The sequence below is a fragment of the Montipora foliosa genome, chromosome 7 (genome assembly GCF_036669935.1).
Source record: "Montipora foliosa isolate CH-2021 chromosome 7, ASM3666993v2, whole genome shotgun sequence".
NCBI classification, from domain to species: domain Eukaryota; kingdom Metazoa; phylum Cnidaria; class Anthozoa; order Scleractinia; family Acroporidae; genus Montipora; species Montipora foliosa.
The window spans coordinates 26,879,913-26,906,979 of record NC_090875.1 but is presented as its reverse complement, the minus strand read 5'-3'; the positions used below and the strand labels follow the sequence as shown (position 1 = coordinate 26,906,979).

Below are 27,067 nucleotides of genomic sequence, written 5' to 3'. Positions count from 1 at the left end.
TGAAGTCCATGTGCGGCAAACTTGAATTGTTCAGAGAACTGGACGATTTCTTAATTAAACGTAATCTGTGCTAAAAATGAGCTCAATTCTCTTTAGGAATCTTAAATACTATGAAAGTAAGTTACGCAATTTGCCTAAAAACTGCGAGCAGACGAAATTTTTGCCGGTAAGGCATTCTTTGATAGCCACTGTTACTAAACTCCAAGCCACGCGACTTAATCTTGCGTTAAACCGATTGATAACTCTTGTTTTCAAATCTCTCCTTTGTTGAATTATCCAGGCTGTTGTCCTAACTTGGAAATGCTTTTAAATGAGCGACTTTCGTTTCACTTAAACGCGTAACAGCGATTTATATCATACCCAGTCGAAAAATTTTCGTAATTCTTGTACACTGAGATCGAAACTGACTGCACCTGCCAACAAATTTGCTGTATTTTTTCCTTAATATATTCGTTTGTGGTTTGAAGAAAAATATTTGATGAAATATTCTTTGTGTCCAACCAATGATATTAGAGCTTTCTCAATAAAGTAACAATTATCTTTTGAGGTTGTTGAAAGTTCTTCGATCACGACATATTCTGGAAATTTTATTACATTAAATCTAAAGTGACTTTCACAGAAATTACATTTGCAACGGAGCCACTTGAACTTTTCACTTTTAACCGTCAGCTTGTAGCCCCATCTATCTGAAACTTATCTTTCGCGGTCTGCTGTGATTGTCAACAAATTTGAATTCAAAAGACGGACCCAACAGTGCATGCCTATATGATCATGAAGCGCAATCTTTTCTGTTCATCGATTCTTCCATACTTGAATAACCTTTGTGTGTTCAGGTGCTATTTAAAATAAAACACTCTCATGAACAATTTCTTAATTTGTTATTACGTACAACCTTTTTTGCATGCGACAAAAACAAATTGAAACACATTGCTATAAGCGTAACTTCTCATCGACGGAGAATTTCTAACTTTTTGAGTCTGTGGGTAGATTCTAACTTGCATTACTGATTCAAATGAAAGCTCCGAGTCTGGGCAGTACCTTTCTGTGGTAATGATCATTGTGTTAAGCAAGGTGGTTCTGTTTTTCGAACCAGCGGGTGAAATCTTAGTGCAATGAGTATTCGCCGAGAAGTATATTCCTTTTGTGCTGTATCTTTTGTTGAACAAGCTGGATCTCGTTTCTTTCACTCCTGAAGGGTGACTCTTAAGACCTAAAAAGCTTCTAAGCAGAAATTTCCTGCGGCGCTGTTAATTTTTTAAGATGGCTCAAGATTCTGATATGAAACCGTCACCATTCAAAAGCTTGTGGTGCTCAAAAATCTTGGCTTACGCTATTCGAATAAAAGGTATAAACCAGTCATTTTAAGAATATTGATAAGGAATTTATTCTATGAAGATTCAGCACAATTCAGTTTAGGGCCTGTTTATATGGTCGTTGGAATAATGACATTCTGACACCGGAATATTATGTTGCTTACTTGAAGTATCATGCCTCATTCTAAACCTAATAGTTCTCCGTCCTTCAGACTTCGCACTAAAAACGAACTAGAAAGAAAGAAACAAACAAAGAAAGAAAGAAAGGCAAATGATGATATGCATTTTTTAAGGATGCGTCTTAATTAAGTAGGAACAACTTTGTCTTGGTCACGCAATTCTCATATAGACGCTCGCTAAAGTTGTCTCGTGAAGGAGGCCTGTCTCGGGTAACCGAGACCATATAAACAAGCCCTTGAATGTCTTTGGCTGTAGAAGTGGTGCAAATGAGACGATCTTTTTATTTACAATAATTTGCTTTCCAACTGTGCACAACTGTAAAATAGATTTTTACCATCTGAATTAAATATACAACAACAAAAAATAACTATGAAACATTTAATTATGTCTAAGATGGTCTCCCTCGTTTTTTTAACCCTGCATCATTGAATCATGATAGTCCAGTCTTACCGAAGGTTTTAACGTCTGTTCATTTAATTCAGTAGCTTTTGTGACTGAAGATCTCGCCTCGACTTTAAATAAAAATACCACCAAATTTGGCAATCGTTCACGATTTCCTTGCTATATATAAAAACAATTATTAACAATCGCATGGGTAGCCACAAGCAAGTATACGACCGTTTTAGCTGTTAGCTGTTATATTTAGTTTTTAAATTTCTTCCGTGTTAGACTGCTTTGGCAACAATGTATTTTGGTAACCATTGTCATGACAAAGTGAAAAGAATGAAAACTGACATTTTCCGCTTCACATAACCGAAATTATTTCACGGTGATGATGATGATGATGATGAACTTTATTCATGTGTCGATGTGTTTAGCTGACGCTAATTGGGGACAGGATTTTGAACGAGAAAATAACCCTAATTTAAAAAGAGCTTCTTGGGCTTTAAGCCAGTGCCGGTTGACATTATGGCCGGGCACACTGTACTGTACAAATTTTACGAACTCGTCGCTCACTGCTCAATGACTGGTTTTGGTTGAACGACTTTTATTTTAAGCTAATTAAGAAACGTGTCTGAGAGGTAAATACAAACGCACGTTTTCAAAAAGCTAAAGGAAGCAGAGCTGAAATTCACAAGAGGATGCGTGATCGACGGCAAGGCCGACAAGGAAGTAAGCGGACAGAATTTTGCTTTTATAGGTTAAGGAAGTGTTTTGCTTCAACCAGAGACTTTTTTAGCAAAACTGTACATGTTTAATTAAGTCTGTAAACAGTTTAAAATGCCAGTTTCTGTCTGTTGCTTATGTTATCAGGGTAGTTTTCCTGAAAAATAACACATTTTTGTCCATCGACATGGTAAATAGTTGATGTCGGACTCGCGGAGCACGTGATAAGAAGGACAAATTTCGGAATAATCATGAGGTAAGGAAAAATATCAGAGAAGCATTTGACCCAACCTATCATCACATTACCGAAGTTAGCCCATGTCAGACTTCTTGCCACACCGATCATTGCATAAAATTAGCTTTGAAACGATCCTCAAGATGAAGACTTTTATCACAAAGCATTTTTTTTAAATTTGACACAAATACGACTTACATTGCAAATACTTACACTACATTACCTACGACCACTATATACATACTTACTTACGAACACTTTTTATCAAAGAGCATGATTTATTTCAGATGTTTAAAGTCTCGGTTATGACAATCTTAGTCAACAGGACAAGAGACAAAACGGCGACTGAGATCACCCTTGACGGACTTAAGGTCGAAAAATCTATTCTGTAATTTGATACGTTCAAATGTAGACCAATCGAGACGAACCTGAACCTTATACGATCCTCCACTCTATTATCAGAAACTAAAATAATTTTTGATCTTTTTTAAAGAAAGAAAATAAACTGAAAGTTGAAGAGCATTTTTAGAAAAGTGATGTTCTGCAAATTAACTTTTTGTTACTTTGAGTGACGGTTTATATTGGGGCTTTATTTATAGACGTCTAGGTCAGGCATGGGTACAGACCAATCGCTTCAACTCTATTTATTTTATGCGCTTCAACGTCTGTTAAAGTAAACTACAAAATGGATCCGAAGATATCACATTGCCCGTCAACCGTCTACAGAAAGATGATCTCTTCTTGAAATAACTTATCTGACAAACTGCAGAAATATTCTCCACTGCCTCTCAAGTCAAGATCCTTTATTTGAACACGATCAATATTAAAGCAACTACCTGCTTGTGGGGTCGTGTGCTAAGATACAGTACAGGAAATAAAAACTTAACACTACCCATGTAGGATATATATACATAACTGAGATGTAGAAAAAAATCATAATTTAAAATTTTAAATCTGTCATTTTTTAGGTACTCATGATTGAACTGATAAGAAGTTAAAACTAAGCTCCCTGATTAAAGGGTCTGATCTCACTGTTCTAGAATCATTGAAATAATTCGAAATGAAATTCAACAGCACGGCGCCGCTATGTACACCTATGTGAAAAAAAGGTTGAGTCAAGGTTAATTTTCTAGTAGAAAGAAGGATTCGCAGGGAAAAATCTGCGTTATTAGAGGTCTAAATAATCCGCGTTATTCGTGCGGCGAAAAGGGCTCATAGACAAAGTGATGACTGACTGATCCATAGGTTTGCTCGCTAATTATAGATAGCGAAATGGTTGCTGACATCTCGGCTGATAAGATAATTCGAATAAAATACTGCGCTAGCTGATTATTAAGCAGGTGTTGTTTTTTCGTTTCAACTGACTGAATTAAACGCATGACAGTGACAAAGTGAGTAAAAACCACTATACAAAGAATGCTTTGGCGACAAGCTTACAAACAAAAAATATGCGCTGAGACGGAAATAGAAGGTTATCATCTGTATAAGAAGTAAAACCGAGGCATGTATTGAATTGAAAGATCTCCAAAGCGCTTTGCGTACAGTTTTTTTCAGGCTACAATAACAGTCTGATGAAATTGTTCGAATAAAATAAGGCTTCACTGCTAACTTCCGGTCTCTTTGAAGTAACTGATCGCGTCGATCACGTCGATCACGTCGATCACGTGACCGAGGCGGAAGTATAAAACTATTTCGAGATTTCACACTTTCGGACGCTTTCTCTTCTCTATGAAACCAGCGGATGTGTGAGTTAAGAAGGTGAGTGATAAATTACCATTTGCAGATCTAGATTTACGAAAAAGTTCAGATCGTCAGAGCCGTGGGCTGTTAATTGTTAATTCCGGGACATTTCCTGCCTTGGCACGATTAGGTAATAATAAAAATTGTTTCCTGGAGCGAGGTAGACAGTTCTGGCCTCAACTGAGCTTTCTTCAATTTAATGCTTTCGAATTGGATACATTCACGTCCGAAACGATTATTTCATATTTAGAGTAGGCAGTTAGGCTTATAGACTGTAGCGAACAAGTCACTTTAACAAAACTTTACTCCATCGCAGTGCAGAAATATATGCCAACAGAGGTTACATATAGACATGATTTTATGGTGTCTAAGCTATTCTAGCGTCGCTTAAAGAAATGAAATTCAAGAATGTTCTTCAGAATAAAATGATAATAAACGCAAGTCAAAATTGGATTTACTTCCAAAGCAGTTGTCTCAGTGATGTCAAACGCTTTTAGTGACATTTAAATATAACGCAAAGTTTACTGAAGACAAACGAAGTATACCAGACGTATTTCAGGCTGAAATGGTGCTGAGCCAAGGAAATCCATCCAACAATTGATAGAAAATGAAACAAGGCTGACGGCATGTTCTCAATCTTCGTTTTCGTTTCACTTGACGCGGCGGGGTGCTACTTAAATAAAGAGAAATTTCTGCACAGAAGAGGTATAATTATGTTTAAAGTGGCTCTGAACTAGCGTCTAAATGCGGAAAAGTAAGTCACAAACTTACTTGATTCCCTGAGTGGTAGCAACAGGCAAAGTTGGTTACCATGGTTTCATTCATAAATAAACAGTATAGTACCAGAACGACTACAGCGGAAAAGTTCAATATTACCCTTATATTGATTGAAGCCACGTTGGAGCTGCGAGCCTAATTTACAACATTTCTGCCAGTTACTAAAAGGCAATTTTTTAACCGAATTCAAATAATACTTCACCGGCAGAAAATGATTTTTCTTCAATTGCTATAATGTAATCCCTCTGACATGTGCAGAGCCAATGAGACGTTCTTATAATTGAAATAATTTCAACTGAGGCTAAGGTCTTGAAATTGGAATGCTCAGCCGGTTCTAACATTGTATCTCCCCTCAACAATTCTTGAAATGTTGAATTCGAACCACAATACTTCCGTGCAAGCCCAAAAGGCCAATTCCGATAATTTTTGGTTTATCATCACTACCGATAAAATTTGCCCAAAGCGCTTGAATAAGCAATCTTTAGATTGGAGTACAAGAACAGTATTTTAGCACAAGAACACACAGTGGTCTTCCTCGCATGTTCAGCGGAACAAAATGATCTGAGTTGTACTCCAATAATTACACGACATTGTTTCCAGGTGCCAAATTTCTTACTATCGGCGTTATTACGGAATCTAAACAGACATTAATTGACAGGAACTGACGATTCATCCCTACATTTCGACTTCCGGTTAGCCCAAACCAGCTAACTTTCAGATATCTGTCCCCGACAGCCTAGCCAAGAGAGGGAAAGAAATGGTGGCCCCTAGGTCATACCATGAGACCGATCCCTTTCTTACTGACGGCCACATTTACTTCAAACGGTGGCTCATCCTCGGTGTAAAAACCTGTGAAACTCACGGATAACGTAACACAAAGGAAAACAGCAGAGCAAGAAAACATCAACAACCTAACCCTACCACACGAGCTAACAAAACAAAGAAAAAGTTTCACAGGTTTTTACACCGAGGTAAACCCCAAGCAGTAGTGAGTGATTTCCTCCTTCAGTATGGCATGTTCGGAAACAAATTGATACAAAGCACTCGGGCGGTGTTTCAGCAAACGAACTTGGTGAAGACAGTATGATAATATATAATATATATATACAGTGCTTGTCAGAAAAATGACTTCAAGATCAAGCTTCCTTTTCAAGCTCGTAGTGAAATGCGAAAGAAATGATATGACACAAAATGGTCATAGTGCACTAAAAACCCTGTATATCTCAAAACGAGACAAAAAACAAGAACTTTTCCTACGTTTTTTTGCTCAGTTTTCTCAGCGAACAGATCATTCTAAATCACCAACCCATCCTTCTTTGTTAAGTTGTGCGGTTCTCTTTCATTTGCTTCGCGATTTTCTTACATTCACTGAGTCCACGCAGGAGCTCATCAAGCTCCTGGTCCATAGACTGCAAAACAGTCGTATTTTTTGCGAACGCGGGCGACACGGTAAAATAATATTCAAACGAAAGGTCTGGCGCGAGTGTAGAAACGGCGAGGGAGAACCCCCGTAGGACGTGTGAGGCTCGCGCGCTTCACACGCAAGGATCACGCTTACGGCGCTTCGCGCCTTCCGAAAATAGAAGAAAACGACTGTTTTGCAGTCTACTGGTCCACGCAGCAGCTCATTAATGAGCTCCGGGTCCACGGAATCATTACTTTTCCATATGTGCCGCTTTTACAATATTTTACCTCTATGTCAGCCAAACCGCGACTATTATTAATCTGCAATGACGAAAGTGTAATTTTCAATCAGTAAGACTCGGTTTTGCGGTATTTTGCAGGCACTTAAAATTAAGGGAGGTCTAGATTCGCGGTTACCGGTGAACTGAATGCAAATGGAGGGTGCCATCCGCTCATAAAATTAAAACAATGGAATTGTCTCATTCTAATATTTTTAAATTGATCGAAGATCACTGTACCAAGCTAATTGAGATAAAATGATGTTAATGGCGCTATGTCACGTTATTTTAGGGTGTTTAGGGGAAAGCTTTAGTTAATCACGAACATAAATGATCGTTACATCACAAACAAGATGATTCTGAGCAAAACAACTTTTCTCCAGGCGATTTCCCTTAAGTTTGAAAAACGGCGCGGACCGACTTTTCAATTCGTTTCAATCTTGTCCATTTGCAGTCCATCCATGCTTGTCTTTTATGTTGCTTAACAGTTGCAATGTTTCATTCATTTGTGTCACAGCCCCTTTAAACAATAGAAGTTCAGCGATTCGATATATATTCTGTGCAAAACACATATTTGACACCACCTTAGGCGTTCGACGCTGTAAACTGTGCAAGGTTATTCGAACTTTTGAGTAGATTGGTCAAATCTCCCGTTTTATCATTTAAATGAAAGCTACTGAGCAGAACCTTCCTGCGGTTTTGTTTATAATGCTTAGTGAACAAAGTTGTTGTAAGTTCTGAGTCGGTGGGTGAAATCCTCAAGTGGGACCATCCAAATGAATGCTACTGAGCAGCACTTTCCTGTGGTGCTGTACAAAGTGGTTCAAATATTTGAATCCGTGTGTTAAATCCTAAAGTGTGACCATTCACATGAAAGCTACTGAGCAGCACTTTCCTGTGGTGAGCAAGGTGATTCTCTAACTTATGTTTGTGGGTCAGCATTGTGACAAATACAATGAGAGTAGCACAGGACTTTCCTGTTGTTCTGTTCGATCTCTAGCATGATTAAAATCCGTTGGTGCACAACAAATCTATAGAAAAGTCACTGGCATGGCTATGCATCTTTTCCAGTTGGGTGTGTCCCAGGAGTGTTTTCAATCAATACATGGACTCTAACCAACTAAACACTCGGCTGAGCAGTACTAGTACCACCATTAAGTTTCACCACTTCACGAAAAGATCATCCGCGAGGAGACCGTGAAAATAACGCAGCGGCCTTTGTAAGAAAAAAAAATTGGTTAATATCCTAATTCCCTGATACCTGGAGTCAGCATTAATTGTTTAAAGAATGAAATTTCGTTTGATGCAATATCGTTGATTTAGAAATCCTGGTCAGCAGAAAGAGTCTATAGAGCAAAATCATGACGAAGCGTGTTTTGAAATTAGATCACGTGTGCCCAGGGATTGTTTTCAATTCAATCAATACTTGGACTCTAGTTAACCAAATGAATGCTGCTCACAAATGCCAGTACCTGTCACAAAAACCATGGTGAGTTCATTTTATACGAAACAATTTGCTTACTATTAATTGTTTAAATGACGTTGGAAACTTCTTTTAATGCAAGATCGGATTCCTTTCAAACTGTGCAGTCATGGTACATTTTGTTTTGACGCGTTTTCCATCCAAAGGTTACGAATATATATGTATTTTTTTAGTATACAATGGTAGCTCCGTGCTTTTTGTTTCTGTAAACTCTGAAATGAGGTCAAGAATACTGAAATAGAAATTTGATAAGAGCTTGGAGCAGAGAAGGAAGTAACTCTACCGCTTTAACAGGTAGCTAATAAAACAAATCGCAAAACGTTTGTCAACGTCTGTCCGTCAAGACACAGGAAAGTAAGAGTTAGTCTGCGAATAAAGAAAACGTCCAAGCCTAGGTTGGGAACCAAATTTGTGGTAAGCACGTATTTCGAATTCTCATGTTACTTCCTCCTTAGAAAATTGAGCTCCGTTTGCCCGCATTAAGGCGTTGGTCGTTTCACATTTTATTCGTTAAATGTTGTTTACTCTAATTCACTTTCACTTGAACACACAACGGAGAGGTGCTCCGACCTAAAAAATCACTCAAAAGTGCTCACAGCCATCAGACCTCGACCACTGGTAAGAACACATCCTTCATACAAGTGCACAATACTAACAGCTATAACTATATCTCTCGCTTCTTCTTTGCACTCGAAACAAGATGTTCTCCCAATTTTTATCTAATGTGATATTTCTTTTCATTTTCGACTGCCTCAACGCGTCTCAACGATTTATCTTCTTCATTATCGAGATCAAATTGAAAGTCCTTAGAGTAAAGGCTGGTTCGCTGGGAACTCACGATCGCATGTAGGACTTTATTTATACTCTAAATACGTGTAAATATAACATACTTTAAAAAGAAAACGTTATATGTATAAACAATTTCAGTTTGTTTTAAGGATTTTAAGGCCTTTTTAAGGAAGTCAAGGTAGCTTCCAAGCCGGAGAACCTGAACTCGGCTAGAGGACATCACTAAAACGCAACAAGTGCACCGCTTCCTTTATTGTATCCCAAGACTTCCTGCTCTTGTTGAAACACCTTCCCTTTGGGTATAGAATCAAACCCTACAAAGTGAAGCGCTCTTTGAACTCAAGAACTTGGGACTTCTACCATTATATTTAATTGCGACCATTAAACATCAATGATTTAACATCACATGCATCTCCTTTTGTTCTTAAGATGGAAAATTAGAAAGTAGTCAATTAAAGGACTTTCCTCTGCAAAAAGATTTGTCTCCAAAATATTGTTTGTCTCTTTGAATCGCCGGAAACATTTCTATTTTCATGGATAGCATTTCATAATTGTCGGACGTCCGATATTTTCGAGGTTCAGTATAAACGCAATGTACTATTGCAAACATCCTGTATGCCTGAGTTGCCATTCACGTATACAGCCAGTACTAGAGAACACTGATGTCAACAACGTTTGCTAGCCTTTCACTAGGGCGCAAGATTTTCTTAAAGACCTTTCGATCAATCACGCAGGCTGTTATCAGAATTGAAACGCAAAAGGATTTGCAGGAGCACAGCTTGTTTTCAGTAGTGAATTGTCTACGTATACCAATGGCGCACAAATCTCTGCGGTAGCTTTGAGTTGCTTTAGCTCAGCTGAGAAAATTTTCGCAGACAATCCCATGCAACGCCGGATGGACCAAAGCACATACCAAAGCAATATGGAGAGTTTCACTTCCTTCGAGTTACTTCAATTCAAGAGTTCTTTCTTTTCAAAGCATAGAAAATAAGCTCTGAGATAGTCAGGTGAGTTTTTAAAGCATTGGTCCCGGACAAGCCATCGGGATTTTGCAAAAGGCATACATGTGTCGCTTTAACTCGGAAGGTGTTGCATCGTGCTTAGTTTTGATAGATCGAATTCTTACATGCTTCACACCGTTGGACTTTTTCCCTCTGAATTGAACTGAATCTAAATCAAACTAAAATTTTACCTTACATCATAAATGATAAATATGAGAATTGCAATTCTGATAACTCAAGTAAGTTCGTAATCAACAGCCTGTAATGAACGTTGCGTCTGAGATGCCCATATTTGCCGTCAGTACATAAATCAACTCTCATTATCATGACAACTATCGCTTTTCCCTATTCTGGAAAACTGTTTTAGACACGGATATTATCCTTTAATTTTCAGAAGTAAAGGTTCACGAGTTATACAGTCGACTAAAAATTACTCCGTGCTCCAATAAAATGAATCACGTGCATCAGCACTGAAGGAACATTGCGCTTTTGGACGCCATGCTGGATTCACAAACACAAATGTGATTACTTCCGTATATTTTAATTCTTCCTCGAATAAAAAAGTTAATACTCCGAGGTCAAAACCTGTTGAACAAAATGCAATTAAAAGAATTCCAAAAGCTTTTCTAAAGCAATGGAAAATCACCATCAACAAAGAAAGAAAAATAGAAAAACTGAGAATAAGGAACCTGCTAAGACCAAAATTCGTCTTTCGTTAACTCTTCCAGAAATGGACTGATATGAGGTTTTACTACAGTTATTACTTTTTAAAGTAAATTGCAATTAGTAGGCAAACAACGGCAGTGTTGAGATTGGCTTACAACAGTCTAGTTCGTTTACGTTTTTAAGTCTTAAATCAAGGAAAGAAAACGAAAACATAATTCCACAGTCCAGTTATGATTTCTCAGTAGACTGATTGACTGCACTCAATTTGTATTTCTTACATAGTTCTACGATGACGATGGCTTTCTTCGATTGAGAACATGACGGCCATGATTTCTTTTGCCTCTCATTTTAAGCGAGCAATTGTTTGCAAAAGTGTGTTTGAGATTCTAATTAAGCTTTTTCACTATCCAGGGTAATTTTTCAACTCCCTAAAAGTACAACCCCGGGATTTCAGTATCTTTACACCAACTCGATACTGACCTAGTTTCAAGTCAAGTTCTCGGCGCACAACGTCCAAAACCGAAAGTAATCTTGTCTTGAAGATAGAAACTGTCCCCTGACAAATGTTCAAAGGGTGGTAAAGGGTAACATGTTGTAAGTCCCGTAACTTCTCTTTCGCCACGTATACGGTTCATCAGTTGAACTTGATCACAGAAACCCATCCTTGGCCAGGTGATCCATGAATGCATCAGTATTCAACAACGTCAAGGAGCAAGGCCGCATTCGACAAGAACAACAGTGCCACCTTCAACTGGTTCACTTTGCACAAGCGGAACGAAATCTTTTCTTTTCATTGAAATCGGTATTGGATACTAATATGTTGTCGCTAGAAACCTTATTAAAATCCACACTTGGCTAGCTGTCGTCGATATATTTGGCTTTGGCGACGTGAAGGCACGCGAAGGCGGGATAAAAATAGCTCGTTTCTGCACTGCTGGATGGTGCTCTTGGACTTGTAATAAAATACCCATATAGTAGCTTTTCAAAAATCCAACTAAAACCAAACACGGATTTTTGAAACACTGGGATACTTCATAAAGCAGTGCTTCTGAGTTATCCCTCAATTGTGAGTATTAAACATATCTTGGGATCGTATACTTATATTCATCAAAGGCCATTCCAATACCTCAGTTCACACGCGAACTGAATGCCAGTAAATTTAACTTCCAAGGTATGCAGCTTTAAACGCCCTTGAGAATTAGTCACTGTGGTTGGTTCTCGAAGGTACGGACGACACTTCAATTGTGCCAATTTCGTAAAGGTAAAACAGCTAACTGTTCGTGTAACCTTGGAAACGGCTATTCACATCAACTGACGCTGTCTATCTCTCCGATCTGGTTGGATGGCATCACTAATGGACAAAAATTGCCCCTGACTTAGGCGATTGGCTTAGACAGAGGGCATTTTGTTCCAACAAGAGGACATGATTACTTGGTCCTTATTGGCTAAGCGCGCGTTGTTTTCGCTCCCGATTGGCTGAACCATTGAGATTGTTTCCAGCTCTCTTGAACCGACGTTGTAAAAAGTTTCCAAAAACCGACCTTGGCTCTTATCCAAATGTGGTCATTTCGTCAGTCAAAACACGTGGGAAAATCAGTAACTAGCAAGAAAGAAGATAAAACCTTTGCGATTCGGTGGAAATGAAAGAGGGTCTTAAAATGCCAACGACTGGTTTACAGACTCAAATCTGTTGTTCCACTCAAGCATAACTTAGTTGACGAGAAGGATTGAAAAGTTAATCCTTTCAATTTTGCTTTACGTCATTTCTATAGAACTATACTGAGGCCACCTACTCCTCCTAGGCAGGGTGTACATTTTGTTAGTACTTACACTTTTGCCAGTGGAAACAATATTAGATTCAGTACGTTTTAACTTCAGCTATCGATCTACGCTCCATTTACACGCAATAAAAAGCTTCGCAAAACGTGGGTGAAAAGAGGTGAACGCTAAATAGTTGTAAGTTTATTTGATCGGAAATGCTTGAGACGAATTGTAAATGCTGCCTCTGCGGATATTTCCTTTCTCGACAAGAACAATTTTCTTTTTGTCAGAGTAAATGTGATTTCGTTGCATGCCGACAGGTTCACGCGACGTAAACGCCCAAACTTCCTTTGTGACATAACATTTTGCCATTATGTGATTAAAAAAGCAATTAGACATTTTCTCAGTAACTGCTGACAACAGGAGAGATTATGATAATTCCTTTATTTTACTCGGCCCAAACCAATTGCGTGAACAATTCAGATACACGGAGTGAAGGATAGAGAATATTAAGTCACCACCTGCCAGGTATCAATTCTCAATTACTCTTTATGAAATTACAGTTCGTATATGACCTCACCGCTTGGGCTGAGGCCTCAAACAGGATGTTCCGGTACAAATTTCCCTAATTTAAGACGTCGGGGAATGAGGTTGCTGTTTTTTCCTGCTCAGGGAAAGACTGTTTAAAATCACATAAGCGACCCATCAACACTTTCACTGCTTGCATGGAAAGGAAACTTTCATCAAAACATAATAGCGAATTCTGCGAATTGATCCGTATGTGGGTCATATATGTATGGACTCGGAGTGGTCTGAATGTAAAGGAAACTCGGTCCAAAATAAACTGCAGCCCTTTTCAACAGCGAAACGGAAACGATACAACAATAATCACCGCGTTTGTTAGTGCTACATCCGTTGAAAAGTGAAACACGCCAGTTTTTGTCGACTCATTAACTAAGGTTCGCAAAGTCTGCTTGCCACAGCCAAAGGAAACTTGTCACCCACCCTTGGAAGTTTGCCACAGATGTAATAATATAGTAGCACAGTTCCATGTCCCTTAATTAACGATTAACAGCTACGAGTGGATAACAAAAGCAAGTCTCAAAGACGTTTAGGAAATGCAACGCTGTACTTATCTCCAACTTCCGTCCCCTAGCGGTACTTGACAGGATCGGAATCGACCACTTGAGTGTGTTTTGTAATTTCGTTACTACGAATATAGACCAGTATATACACAGACAGACAGACGCAACGTAAGGAAATCTATCACAGAGAATCTATAGAGTATATTTCTATTATTGGCGTATCCTTAACTTTGCCGGTAATAGTTGCTTCATTCGTTTCCCCCTTCGGCGATAAAAAAATTCTTTTTTTCAACTCGGATTTTTCAGTGGTCATTTTCCCGATGCACTGGCCAGGTTTTCGTCATGTCATGAATTGGGCAAATTAGATATAAGCACTTAATTGAGGACACTGGAGAGACTACGGAAGAAAATCAATCAGTCGTTTAGAGTTATCAAACTATTAAATGAAAATGTATCCTTTATTTCAGAGTGAATTGAAGTGAGCTGTGATTAGAGCGCGTCGAGAAAGCCAAAGTATAAACAGATACATAAGACGGCAAGGTTACACGAAGAGGATTTTAATCGACGAAATCGACTCCCTTGTTCTTGATGGCTGAAACTCTTTATGGTAAGTTTGTACATCGTTAGATCAAAGAACAAATGTACTTGGGACAAAACACTTTCCCTGGATAATTCGGAACGAGTTCACCCCATTTTACCACGAATACCGTGGGACTGGCTTCTACTAATATACAATTTACGCATAGAATTGATAGTACGTTGGAGGTGACGAGTCAAGTGGTATTCCTGTCTGCACGTTAATAAAGTTCTTCGCAATTCGAAATGATTTTAGTGCACAAATGAACTTCTCAATTCAGTTATTCTGTTGTAATCGATGCATCAATTCTTTATGGATCCATCAACACCCGAAAGCAACACCGTATTCTATTACTTTGAATGGTTTTCCAAATTCCTACAAGCTTTGCAACACTTAAAGACTTCTCTCTAATCATTTTCACGCATATGTGTCTACCTATATCACAGGCAGACAACCATAAGGATGCGAGAGCGCGTGACGTCACGTTATTTTGAGAAAGTTGTAACGGCCGATTCAACTGATCGAGGAAAATGTCCCATAAAAACTCCAAATCGCTATGTTTCTTTTCGAAAATCCATGTTATGGACAGCCACTATTTTCTGCCTTGGCCTGAGTGATTTGATGGGTTTTTGGGACGCTTTGAGTTCCCCTTCAGATCCGACGCGTCGTCACATACAATATAAATAGACAAGGCATGTCACTTCCAAGTCAATACTTTTGCTAGCATCGTGCCAAAAATCATCGCATTTACACGGCTCTGCAACCTCAAAATCCTGCGCGATTTTCAAGCTTCGTTCAGGTTTTTGCTATGGTTAGATGATGCGGACAGAAGTGAGCCATCATTGGAATTTGATCAAATCAAATTGATCAATCAAAAAGCACAGATTTCCCCCAAGAGAGACAAAATTATTAATGTCTACTTTTTGATTGGTTACTTTGATTTGATGAAATTCCAATGATGGCTCAGTTCTGTCCACATCATCTGACGATAGCAAAAAGCTGATAACTTCTGAAAAACCCAGAAATGGAAGCACTACCAATTACCGCAGTCCTTTCACATGAAAAATCAAATCTTTGTAGAACCGTTTCTCGGTCAAGGTTAAAAAGATGACTGATAATAAAAGAGCTCTTGTACCGATTGGTCTTGCACACCGGAATTAGAAAACATTTATTGCCCCTGAGCTTTTGGGATAAATAGACAGGTGGTTGCAACAAATTTGAGAGTTTATGGTTCCAATGAAGATATAGAGTTAAAACGTTTGTTCGAGAGAAAGTCACGTCTGGCATACAATGTTGGTAAATCAGCCCGCTTTAGTGCTTCGCTGTAACTGCAATATGGAAAAATGATCTTTAACGCACGCTTTTGAATGCGTTCTATTTCGTCAGAAAGGTACTTGGGAAGACTACTGTGGAAGGCCGGTGAGGCGTATTCCACAACAGAGCGAATAACGCAGCGCTAAAAAAGAATGAGATCGTCTGTAAGGGCAATTGCCCCAGTTTTGTGCATTGGGGTACTCCAGCGGGAACATGAAGCCAAGAAGAAAAACAGTTCCCAAACTCTTTGTTTTCTGTTTCTATGGGAATCAATTATCCAGTTGATAGATCTCGGTTTAACGCCAAGGCTATAAAGCTTGGCGATGAGAGTATGATGGTCCATAAAGTCGAATGCTTTCCGAAAATCAAGGAGGGCAGAGGCCCCAGTACCGTCCGTGGCGCTCAGCCATCGATGGAACGGAGATATGAGCGCATGCGTGGTAGACGAGCCGGGAATAAAGCCATAATGGGTGGGATGAATCGACTGTAGAACCGCTGGTTTTGAGGGACATGTCGATAACGAAACCTTCTGCTACTTTGGACAGAGAAGACGTTAAAGATATTGGTCTAGGTGTATATTGGAATTGAGGAGGCCTTGGGTGGGACGTCGGCAAGTTTCCAAGCAGCAGGGACTTTGCATTGAGAAAAAGAGCAGTTTAAGAAGTCAGCGATCGAAGTAGCTAAGATAATATCGGCGTATGTTTTCAGGACCCAGTTTGGTAAGTCAAAAGGACCGCCAGAGCGAGAGGTCTTAATGGCGCGGAGTGCCTTGGCGACCACGAATTCATTAACAGATATAGGCTCGTCGTCCTCGCTGCTGTATCCACACGCACACTGTCGGACAGGGGCATATAGTCCTGCATAACGCTAATGAAGGCATTATTAATGTTTTCCGCCGGAACTGAATCTTCGCATATAAGGGATGGATCTAGGAGAGATTTTAGATCACGGTCATATGCCTTTGGTAACCACCCAGCCGCTTCACTTCCTTCCACCAATTACGAGGTTTATTTTCCCGCAAGTCTTTAATTTTGTTCTCATAGTAAGCTTTGCGACATCGTTTGCGCTCACGATTCACCTTTGTTCCGATGCAATCTGCAAATTACGGTGTTTCCAGAGGCGAATTCTTTTTGGCGGTGGGCTATCAGAGCATTCAAATGGCAGTTGAGCCATGGGCGATCCGTTTCGTGGACCTTCACAGAACGCACAGGCATGATAGTGTCCAGACTGAAATTTACTATACTTGTTAAGATGCTCAAATTTTCTTCACATAACTGGCAGTAAGAAAGCAAATTCGACCAGGGAACGTGAAGAAAGAACCTGCCTATGGCTGCTATTTTACTTGGCCTTTTGTCGCGTGTTTTGATGGTTTTACACTTTTGGCATTGAAGGGGCATCGATCTGAGAATCAAGAGATAAAGAAACCGTCGGATGATCGGACAGGCCAAAGGGAGGAAGGCTGCTTGAAGGAGAGTAATATTCAGAAATGTCGGTGAAGATCTGATCCAGGGTGTTTGCTCCTCTAGTTGGAAAGTTAACAACCCGCTTCAGCTGAAAATAACGGGCGGATTTCTGGGATGGAACCATTGAGCCAAGTCTCAGTAAAAAAGGCAAGGTCAGGTTTAGTGGAGCTGATAGTGTAGGCAATCTCATCAATTTTGGGTGCCAGAGACATAACATTTGATAGGAGAACTGATGGAACGAAAAACTGCCTTTCCTTTGTAGTTGCTTCGCTAGATGAGCTATCATTTGCAGTCGGCCTTTGTAGACTCGAGTCCCGCGAGTAATCGCTTGAATCGGCAGGCACAGAATTCCTCCCTGGTGAGTTGTGAAGAACAATAGCACAGTTGTTTGGAGAGAAAGAGGTGTTAATTGGAGTGCTGAACGAAGAATTACGTAAATCGCTATCCGCATGTAAGTCAGCTACGGTTGGCGCCTGCCTATTTAATGCTCTTAGCAAGGCATTATGCAAATTGCGGCCATCTTGGTCTTCGACATTAGTAGGCTGATCGTTTTTGTTTTCAAGTAAAGATAGGCTTGATATTTGCGGACTAGATCTTGCCATTAAAGCTAATCCCAGTAACTGTGCCAGTCTCTGTTTTCTCTGGCCTCCTCTACAGCCACGGGAAGTTGGTTACTTGCATGAGATTCCAAGGTCGACCAGACAGCGCCAGAGGCTCGGTGAAAGCGGCTTTTTGAGAGTTGACAATGAAATTGAGTGTAAAAGTGACCAGCTAGAAATCCTCGTCATCCCAAAGTTGTTGTAAATCAAATATCCCAAAGATTCAAAGCGTTGTAAAGTCAAAATGTTTAAATTTAGAAGAAAAATTGGGAGCAAGTCTATCAGTATCCTGCCCAGTTGGCGCTCACTGAAGAAGTTACTGAAAATACTGGCGGAGCGTTCAAGAACAATATGTAACAGGCATACTTGGGCCCAATGATTGTCTCCAAAGACCTCCTGTCCCAAACGGATGTCCACATGCCAATGGAATACGCTCCGCGCTCGATCGTCCTTTGTTGAGAAGAATGACAAGGATGCATCTAAGCCAGTCGCTCGTCATTTTAATCTGCCTAACCACTCCAAACAACACATGGCTATCTCCGGCCTTTCCCTAAATCTAGGTACGACGGAAAGCTGCAAGAATCTGGAACAAAAATTCATCTTCCAAATCGGCACCCTTAATCCTCACGGTATTAACGAACGCTTTTCATTTAACTAATATATTCCTATTTTTCACCTTTCACAATAGCCTAGCTCTTACTCTACGATAAAAACTACACGTAACCCACAATTCCTCCATTCGCTCTGACGAAGGGCTTACGCTCGAAACGTCAGCTTTTAGAATTTTTGTACGGTGGCCAATTTACATTATCAACTCCGTTGATAAAACCAAAATTTTTGTATACTACTTCCTCACCGACGCAGCACCACAGTTTCTTTAGAAACTACCCCCTTCAGTCTTTGTTAGATGGGCCTCGGAGCTCAGGCATTTCCCTTTTTATATGGCAATCATGAGACCTAGAAATAGTTACACCTTCAACCTACGCGTCTTTCAAAACTTAAAAGTCCACAAACTACGTCGGAGATGTTAAAATGCCTATTCTTGATTTGCAACCACGTAATGAGCCGGTCATGTTGGTGCGCAAAACAATAGAAAGTGGCCCCACAAGTTTTGCATAATAATAGAGTGAAATTCACAAAAGACATTTTACAGCATTGTTCTGTAAACCAAAATGGCCGCCGTGACGTCAGATAAAAATCATCAATAAGAGCAGGGAAGCTTAACCTTGATATGAGTACGTTTGATAGTTATTTATAAGCACCAGTGAGTGTTTCACGTGGTTTTAAGATAAATTACCCATCGTAAGAAAGATGTTATTTTTGGGCTAACATTTCGAGTGTTTAGCCTTTCGTCGGAGCGAATTCAGTTAGTCTACACGCAGTGTTTCTATGCACGACCTCTGGTGAACGAACACAAGAAATTAATGAGAGATCTTTTGTTTTCGTCAACCAACATGGCGGCGATGACGTCACGTGAAAACCATCTATTGAGAATTGCATCTTCGAATCGACTACCTTTTTACTTTGAATTTCAAAACAAACGACAATTAACTGCGCGTTGGCACGATAGGGTAGAATTAAAGCGAACGTTCAAAAGTCATTAATAATTCATGAGTCTAGCGGCCTATCAAAACACCGAAAAAACGTCACGTGCAAGAGCTTAATATCCTGAAAAAACACTCGCTAGCATTCTTTATATAAAGAATACTAGTAAGGTATAGCCAGAAACCCATAAGGGTTGAAACGTGTAACGCACGTTCACAGCTTCCGAATATTCAGTGCGAACTGATTGGTTGAATGTCTCAGTGCTAAGTACCATATGTGGAAGCACTCGCTCTTGTTGTTCCAAATATGGTACTTAGCAAAGCTTGTTTCCCAGCACACAAGGGGCCGTTACACGTTTTAACCCTTATGGGTTTCTGGTTAGCTTACGTATCTTGTATGCTAATATTTTGCTCTCGCAATTTGAACCATTGTTACACGCTTTTTGTGGGATGTTTTTGAAGACGTTCAAAAAACTCGCAGCACGTGTTTATCCGGTCAAAAAAAAAAGCGGCTTGGCCTCGTGTTTTTAAACCCCGATAAAACACTGCTGCTCGTTTTTTAAACATTACTTACCATATTCCGGAAATTGGATTGATATGACATTTCACAAACAATACTGCGTTTCTTCCTTCCTCTAGTATACACTGTAAGTTAATTTGAAAAACCCGATTCACAGAGTGAAGACTAATTTTCTATCCTTTTTCCTTTTTCCTTTTGCGTTTTGCTCTTAGAATAGTGTAACTCTCAGCTACGATTCCTTCCTATATACTTGGTCCTTTCCTAAGGGTTATGCATATGCATAGTTACAATTCTTGGATTTAGTGACAAAACACACATTACGAGGTGAATGCAGAGAAGATTTAGTAGAGCTACTAAGAGCTATTAATAAAGGAAAGGAACTTTTTATTTAATTGTCTTGTCGTTCTAGTGCTGGAGCACTAATTGAGGACACTGTAAACTAAAATTAACAATTGACGCAAATGAAGTCAAATGTTGGTTTTTGAGGAAAGGGGAAACCGGAGTACCCGGAGAAAATCCTCTCGGTGCAGAGTAGAGAACCAACAAACTCAACCCACATATGACGCCAAGTTTGGGAATCGAACCCGGGCCACATTTTGGTGGGAGGCGAGTGCTCTCACCACTGCGCCATCCCTGCACCTCCATATAAACAAGTGAAGAGGCTACTTTCTAAAAAAAAAGTTGTAGTGCTGCGTCGGCGGGATTCTAGTAAAACACGAAAATGCTGACGTTTTGAGCGTTAGCCCATTCGTTTTGACGAAGGGCTGACGTTTCGAACATTCGCCGACCATTTGATCTTTTCACAGTGGCAACTCGACCTTCATAAGGAAAGCTTCCTAAACAAAGGAAGCTTTACAAACCTTGCTAAATAAAGTTGACACATTTAAATCTGTTACAGTCAGAAAAGCCAAATTGAAAAACACCACAGTGATATATGAATGAATGTTTCAAATTTCTTCCATTTCGACTCACACTTTTCCAGAAGAATTGTACAGTATAAAAAAGAGTAACTTTCTAACAGATTAACCTGCATACATGATAAAAAAATGATGCTCTAGAACGATCATCTAAATTGACGCTGTGAGAATCATTACTTGACTGTTAGGCTGTTTATTAGCGGCATTGAAACACAACACACAACTTCTTAGTCCTTGACAACGGCGCATCATCAAGGATGGTACTCTATTTCATTCAGTAATACTCATTTTTATTTGCTTGACCCCAAACCATCATAAAAATAAATTTCCAAAATACAAGTTTGTACAAAAATAACTATTGTTACAAGCTTATTGAGTCTGTCAATAGCTTGCACCTGCTCCGCTTCAAATCCATAAAAGCGGCATTTTATTCAGTAGAGATGTTTAACCAGAACTGCGATTCAACCGTGAATATCTTCTCGGGCGACCTCTTTGTTAAGCTACGTATGATATATGGAATATTATAAAAACTTTTCCACATGTTCGCCGGCTAAGAATCCTGAAAATAGCAATGGCCGTATTCTACTGGACAGAGCGCTTCAAAAAAAACCAACATCGTATATCAACGAGACATCGGTCCAGTTATCCTTTAGGGTGATATAGATGGAAGTTTTATTTGCCTTTTTGTACAAAATACACCGAAAACTTACCAATTTATGACCCAGTAGGTACCCATGTTTGATTCCTTTTGATTCCCTTTTTAGGATTTAAAATTGCATATGATATAAAATAGAAATTGATACTGTCGGAAGGAAGAAAAGGAATGAATGTTTTCAATGTTATTCGCGATCTTACAACTGTTTTAGGTTGTTTAAGTAATTTCCATGACAACCTACTTCAACTAATGTGTTGGCCACCATAGCTCCAGGGCTTTGTGCGTTCTTGTTAATACCCTGTTAATTCAGATCCTTCCGGGAAGTTTTAAGAGAGCGGACTTCAAGTCAGCTGCGAGTGTGGATCGATGTTTTTGACGTCAATACATTGGGCACGCGTGGGTCATTTCAAAGAACAGGTCTTTTGATTTGTTCTTCACTTCCTCATTAATGACTGCCCACCACCCGAGCTAAGTTCCGTTCGACGTAGATTTCCAAAAAGGTTTTCAGGATAAACTAGAACTCTGTCACTTAAAATGTCAGGCGTTTCAAGAGATGTCCCATTTGCGTCACTAAACTTGAACACAAAACTAAAAGTTGAACCTCCGATCAAGAAGAACATGGAAAACTTCACTTCGTACGAACATCCTTATGAAGGTAATTTCAATTCCATGTACATATTATCTTAACTTTCACATTTTCCAAGATTGATATCCAAATTCCCTCTTGCAAAACGCTAGAAAATCTATAAAAGGGGACTTCTATTGATTTCTGAAAAAACGACAGGGCATTACGGCTGAAAAATGCGGAGCTCTAGATCTCACGGAAACCCAGGAAGTACTGCTTCGTAACTACCATTTGTGTGGACAAAAACAAGGTTCTCTAAAGACTCTACGTAAGGTTCAGAGCTACCTAAATTAGCACAACAAATAACCTCAAAGGAAGGGTACGTACTACACAGTAGCTTTCATTTTGAAAAAATGGCGTAGGCTAGAATTCAACAGGATGACTCCGGACCAGCTCCCTCACTCTTAAAAGTCAAGATCGGCACTTTTCTCGGCATGGTAAACGTCGGTACAAGAAAACCGTCAATTCTTTGCCTTTTTATTGCTTTATAAGATTCTTTGATCTCAATGACCACATTCTAAAACAAAAGTACCTTGAACTGAAATAGAAAACGACCACACAAGAAAGCTCTACTTGGTCGCTTTAACTTGAGGTTAGAGCTTAGAACTACCTTGTACAGCATACTAAACAGCACCACAGAAAAGCACTGCTCGCTGAGCTTCCATTTGACTGCAGAATTTGATCGAATGATCTATCAAACATTACCGTAGGCAATTGTTGCTCAGAACTTTGCCCAGAATCAAGTTGCTGAGCCCCATGTTTTAAAAAATTAAACAGCTAAAACGATCGGCTCGAAAGGTGCTCTTAACGTACTCATGCAGTCTCAAAAGCTACACTTTTTTTAAAATCTGAAGCCCAGGCTCCGGGGCTTAAAAAATTGGTTGCAGTTATTAATGGCCTTTTTAAATTTCGCTAAATACATTGTAGAAGTTTTGGACTGCTGTGCTGAATAGATTCTGTGAAACGATCCTTTCGGAAAGCTAATTCGCACCAAATTAGCAGACAACGGCGCAGAAATTAAACTAAGTCTTGTCAGTGTTCAGACAACAAAGGACAGTGTTTAACATCCGACAAAAAAATGTGAAGCTTTAACATGGGTGTCGGCACCAACCGTTAAAGACTTCATAAACTTAAATTTACTGGGATGGAAAACCCCGACTGAATTTTGGCAACAACTCACCGTGACCAAGTTGAGTTAAAAGCTTTGATTGACATGGCTGAAACATCGATACTTTTACAAAAAGGTATAAATAACAAGAACACGGCCGCAACTTCTAAAGCGGATTTGGGATGGAAAGGAAGACCCAATATTCCGGTTAGAATCAAAATGTTAGACGTGTTGTAAAATAAGCCTTTGCGTTGAAGAACTACAGCGAACGTGACCGGCGAAAACAAAAAAACATCTTTTCCTCGTCACAACCATTAATTTCTAATTCTAATATGTAAATAATTCAACCAAAAATTGGTTTAAAAACTCAACGTAGGTGGAAACTTCGTCATCAGCGAGTTGAAATACGCGCTTATGTAGATAGAATAGCAATGTTAAAGGTGTACTGAAAATGGAATATATTTTGGCACACTTGAAATACACGAAACATGGGAATGAGAGACTAGACTATACCTGACAAACAAGCTGAACTCAAACACAGAAACCTTTTTGAAGCGAATCAGTTGATTGAACACAAAAAGCTGTCGTTTGCAGCGACGAAGTGATTGTCAGCTTCCCATCAATTTGAATAACGTCTGCGGCTGTTACAGCTGCAAAACGAAACAGTCTCAAGCTGAGGTCTTGAAAGCGGCAAACAGAACTATGTGACCTCTATGGTAGGTCTATATGTTGGTCTTTAAAATGGCCGTAGAAAACAAATTGTCTACTGAGAATTTATTATAACATGAAAAGGCCGGACGGCGCCAACGGACCGCTAAAGTTACTCAAATGATCACGACAGTCTTGCTTTAAACTTTTTCTGGTGCGCAAGTAAGACCGGAAAACAATTCGAAAAGATCCTCAAGCCATATTCGTTTTCGCTTCCTTGTTGTCCCACAGCGCGCGGTGCTGAGCGACTTCCACTTTCTCATTGATATACTACTATTAAAAGAAACCTCCACTTCGACAACAACAGCAACAACAACTACAACAAATAACTTTCAACCACAGGAAATCAAGACCGAGTTAGTCTTCGAAAGAAATGAAAATCAGAATTACTTGTTTTTGTTGTGAAAAACCATCACGTGTTACGGTTGCCCTATTTTATTATGCAAAATCTCTTTGTGTCAGTCAATCAATAAGTAACACGTCACAGTTATTCAAGATGGCGGCGCCCCGGGAACCTGGGAATGAAAATGCTTTCTTTTGAACAATTCCAAAACAAATTTGATTTAAAGTAATACTTCCTCCTAAAGTTAATCCTTTTCAAGAGTGGAGGCTCCATTCGACGAGAGGCTTTGCTTTCATACCCATTGTTTCTCTCTTTCATTTTTATTGTAAGCTGCAGATCCGTTCCCGAAGAAGCGCAACACGTCACGCAGTGCTTACCATTTATGGGAATTCTTACTCGAGCTTCTGGCAGATGAGCGATACTCGTCCTTGATCACGTGGACAAATAAAGAAAAAAGAGAGTTCAAGTTACGAAACCAGGAGGAAGTCGCGAAGTGCTGGGGCGAGCTGAAGCAAAGACCAGGGATGAACTATGACAAACTAAGCCGAGCGCTGCGTTATTACTACCAAAAAAACATCATAAAGAAGGTAAATTGATGCTATAATGAAAGAGATGATAAGGCTAGAGATTACTTCGTAAGGGTAACTTGGTACTTGGCACTTAATTGGCCTTTCCGAAATTCAGCAGGGAACTGGGGCGAGTTTCAACACACTACCACATGAAAGATCATATTGAGATTGGTCATTTGGCCAAGTATGGTGCTTTTAGGGTGAACAGAGACCAAGTTATGGACCTTGAAACATGGTTCAAAATCCATACAAACGTCTCTAATTTTGACAAAGCGTCCCCCAAAACCATATAAACTCTAATTTTTTTTTATCAGTGTAGTAACAACTGTAAAATCCCGTCTTGTACCTACAATTTGAAAGAAGCTGCGATGAAAATCGCTATGTTTGACCATTTTAAAGAGTATCACGGAAATCATAAAAACTTTAAGAGTTTACATGGTTTTGGGGGACGCTGTATCAAAATTAGAGACTCCTGTATGGATTTTGAACCATGTTTCAAGGTCCATAACTCGGTATCTGTTCACCTTAAAAGCACCATACTTGGCCAAATGACCAATCTCAACATGATCTTTCATGTGATAGTGTCAGTTTATCGATTAGTTAAAACTTGAAACTCGCCCCAGTTCCCTCCTGAATTTCGGAAAGGCCAATTTATGAGAAACTTGAAAGACCCCAAATACATCAACCATCCAAACCAGAGGTACAATCAGGTGGGTTTACCTAACAACGAGGAGGGAGGAATATTAGTATGGTTAATCTGTAATACAAATTCCAATGAAACCGATCGTCGTCGTCGTGTTCAATATCATCAATAGCGTTTCCTTTCCTTTCCTTTCCTTTCAGGTTAGCGGCCAGAGACTGGTCTACAAGTTTGTAGACTTGCCATACAACTACAGGCCAATAAAAAACCTTTACGACAGTGGCATCTTCGAAAAGGACCGCGAAGTAAGAAGGAAATCACCTCAGGAAACAGCTTATCAGAGCCGAGAAGGCTTCCAAGTGATCTCCCGCCAAGACAACATAAGGACCAAAGCGGTCATTGAGGGCTTTGTAACTCAAGAACCAATAACGGGTCATCACATAACTCAGGTGTTTCCAAGGCCATCCGAGTGTTGCTGTGGCGGCGTTAGGCGGACAATAAGTCACATTTCGGTGCCCGTTATCATGAAGTGTGGTCAGCCATCAGATTTGCCTCGCCAAAGCATGTCAACTAATGGTCACGCTTTGGCATAAGACTTTACGATTTTCAAGATGTATATATAAGTTTATCTTCAAGCAAACGTTAACACTAAGGATTTTCATAAATTGTCGGTAATTCCCAGTACAGAAAAAGTCGCTTCTGTAACTGTATGACATATAATCAACGGTACAATGAACAATATTGTACTCGTTTCGCGTGCGTTCAACGTTCAGTAACTTTCAAAGTAGATAACAAATGGCAATCAAATGCACTTTTCTGGCCTGATTTTCGCTACTGCTTTACAAGTAGAATTCAAAACTTGGATGATAGAATAGGCTATTAAACTTAAGCTCGAAGGAGGCAGAAGCGTGGCCCAGTGCTTAGGGCGCTTGCCTCGAGACCCGGAGATCCCGGGTTCAAGACAAGTCCTGGCCACTGGTAGAATTTGATCCTGGTAGTCCCTGGTTCAACTTCCCAGCTGCACTTGTAAATAGCCAACTGGTTTGCCTCCGGCCAGTTCTGGGATTCTTAACAGTTGTAGTTGTTATGTTCTGTTGTTTCGTCGATTGTCACAGTTTTATTGGCCCTGAAAAGCCCCTATATTAAGTATGTACGTATTTATGTATGTATTAAGTTACTTCATGCGTATGATCAACAATCCTGCTTAGAACAGAATTTATTTCACTCGGATTAAAACACAGTCAGACTGCCAAGAACAAAAGTAATATTCCCTTCTAATTCGACAGATTATTGTTAAAGTGAGTCACTTTCAAATTCTCTTCTATTGAATACAGTTGAGCTAAAACATAGATATAGCATTAAAAACTTAATTGATGAAAACTTCATGTATGTCAATACGAAAAGAGTCCAACCAGCTTTAGAACTACTTTGTTACCGGTTTGCATAGCGTTCATCTCTGACCACTCATGAACTTTGTATAGGAAATCACATGATTGCAATTTGAACAGACGAACAAAATTGTGCTCGTGCAATAGCCCATTAGCTGCTGTTTGCCTACGTTTCAAAGCGAGTCCTGGTACACAACCATTCAAATGGAAATGAGCGGTGTATTTTCATGCAAATTAAACTCATTATCATTTGAATGGTTGAGCACCAAGACTCGTTT

At 39.6% G+C, this 27,067-nt stretch overlaps 2 protein-coding genes across 11 annotated transcripts in view; one reads left to right on the top strand and one right to left on the bottom strand.

The window, feature by feature from the left end:
- The window catches only part of LOC138011621 (major facilitator superfamily domain-containing protein 4A-like), a 47,696-nt gene that overhangs the window by 19,843 nt on the left and 786 nt on the right, over positions 1–27,067 (bottom strand). The window contains exon 1 of one of the 2 annotated variants that reach the window (XM_068858709.1): positions 1–526. This exon is cut by the window's left edge and continues 530 nt beyond it. The exons of the other annotated variant lie outside the window; for it this stretch is intronic. The gene's annotated coding sequence lies outside the window, so the exon portion shown is untranslated. Of the gene's footprint in view, positions 527–27,067 lie in introns of those variants that run through there. 2 annotated transcript variants of the gene reach the window in all.
- Positions 2,393–26,662, top strand: LOC138011623 (ETS domain-containing protein Elk-4-like). Of its 9 annotated transcripts, none has more exons than XM_068858722.1 (5): positions 2,393–2,606; positions 2,799–2,856; positions 14,287–14,426; positions 24,523–24,779; positions 25,605–26,662. In XM_068858722.1, the coding sequence occupies exons 3-5, from the start codon at positions 14,408–14,410 to the stop codon at positions 25,992–25,994; spliced, it is 666 nt and encodes a 221-aa protein (XP_068714823.1). In that variant the 5' UTR covers positions 2,393–2,606; positions 2,799–2,856; positions 14,287–14,407; the 3' UTR covers positions 25,995–26,662. The 9 variants fall into 9 exon arrangements, with proteins under 9 accessions (XP_068714823.1, XP_068714822.1, XP_068714826.1 ...); XM_068858721.1 differs by having other exon boundaries at positions 2,748–2,856; XM_068858725.1 differs by lacking the exon at positions 2,799–2,856.

Bases quoted from the DNA above. Each gene is read 5' to 3' on its own strand.
- LOC138011623 (XM_068858718.1), top strand. From the start codon at position 21,943: ATGTCAGGCGTTTCAAGAGATGTCCCATTTGCGTCACTAAACTTGAAC. The intron at 22,064-24,522 runs GTAATTTCAATT...TTTTATTGTAAG, and splicing joins GTACGAACATCCTTATGAAG to CTGCAGATCCGTTCCCGAAG. The intron at 24,780-25,604 runs GTAAATTGATGC...CTTTCCTTTCAG, and splicing joins AAAAAAACATCATAAAGAAG to GTTAGCGGCCAGAGACTGGT.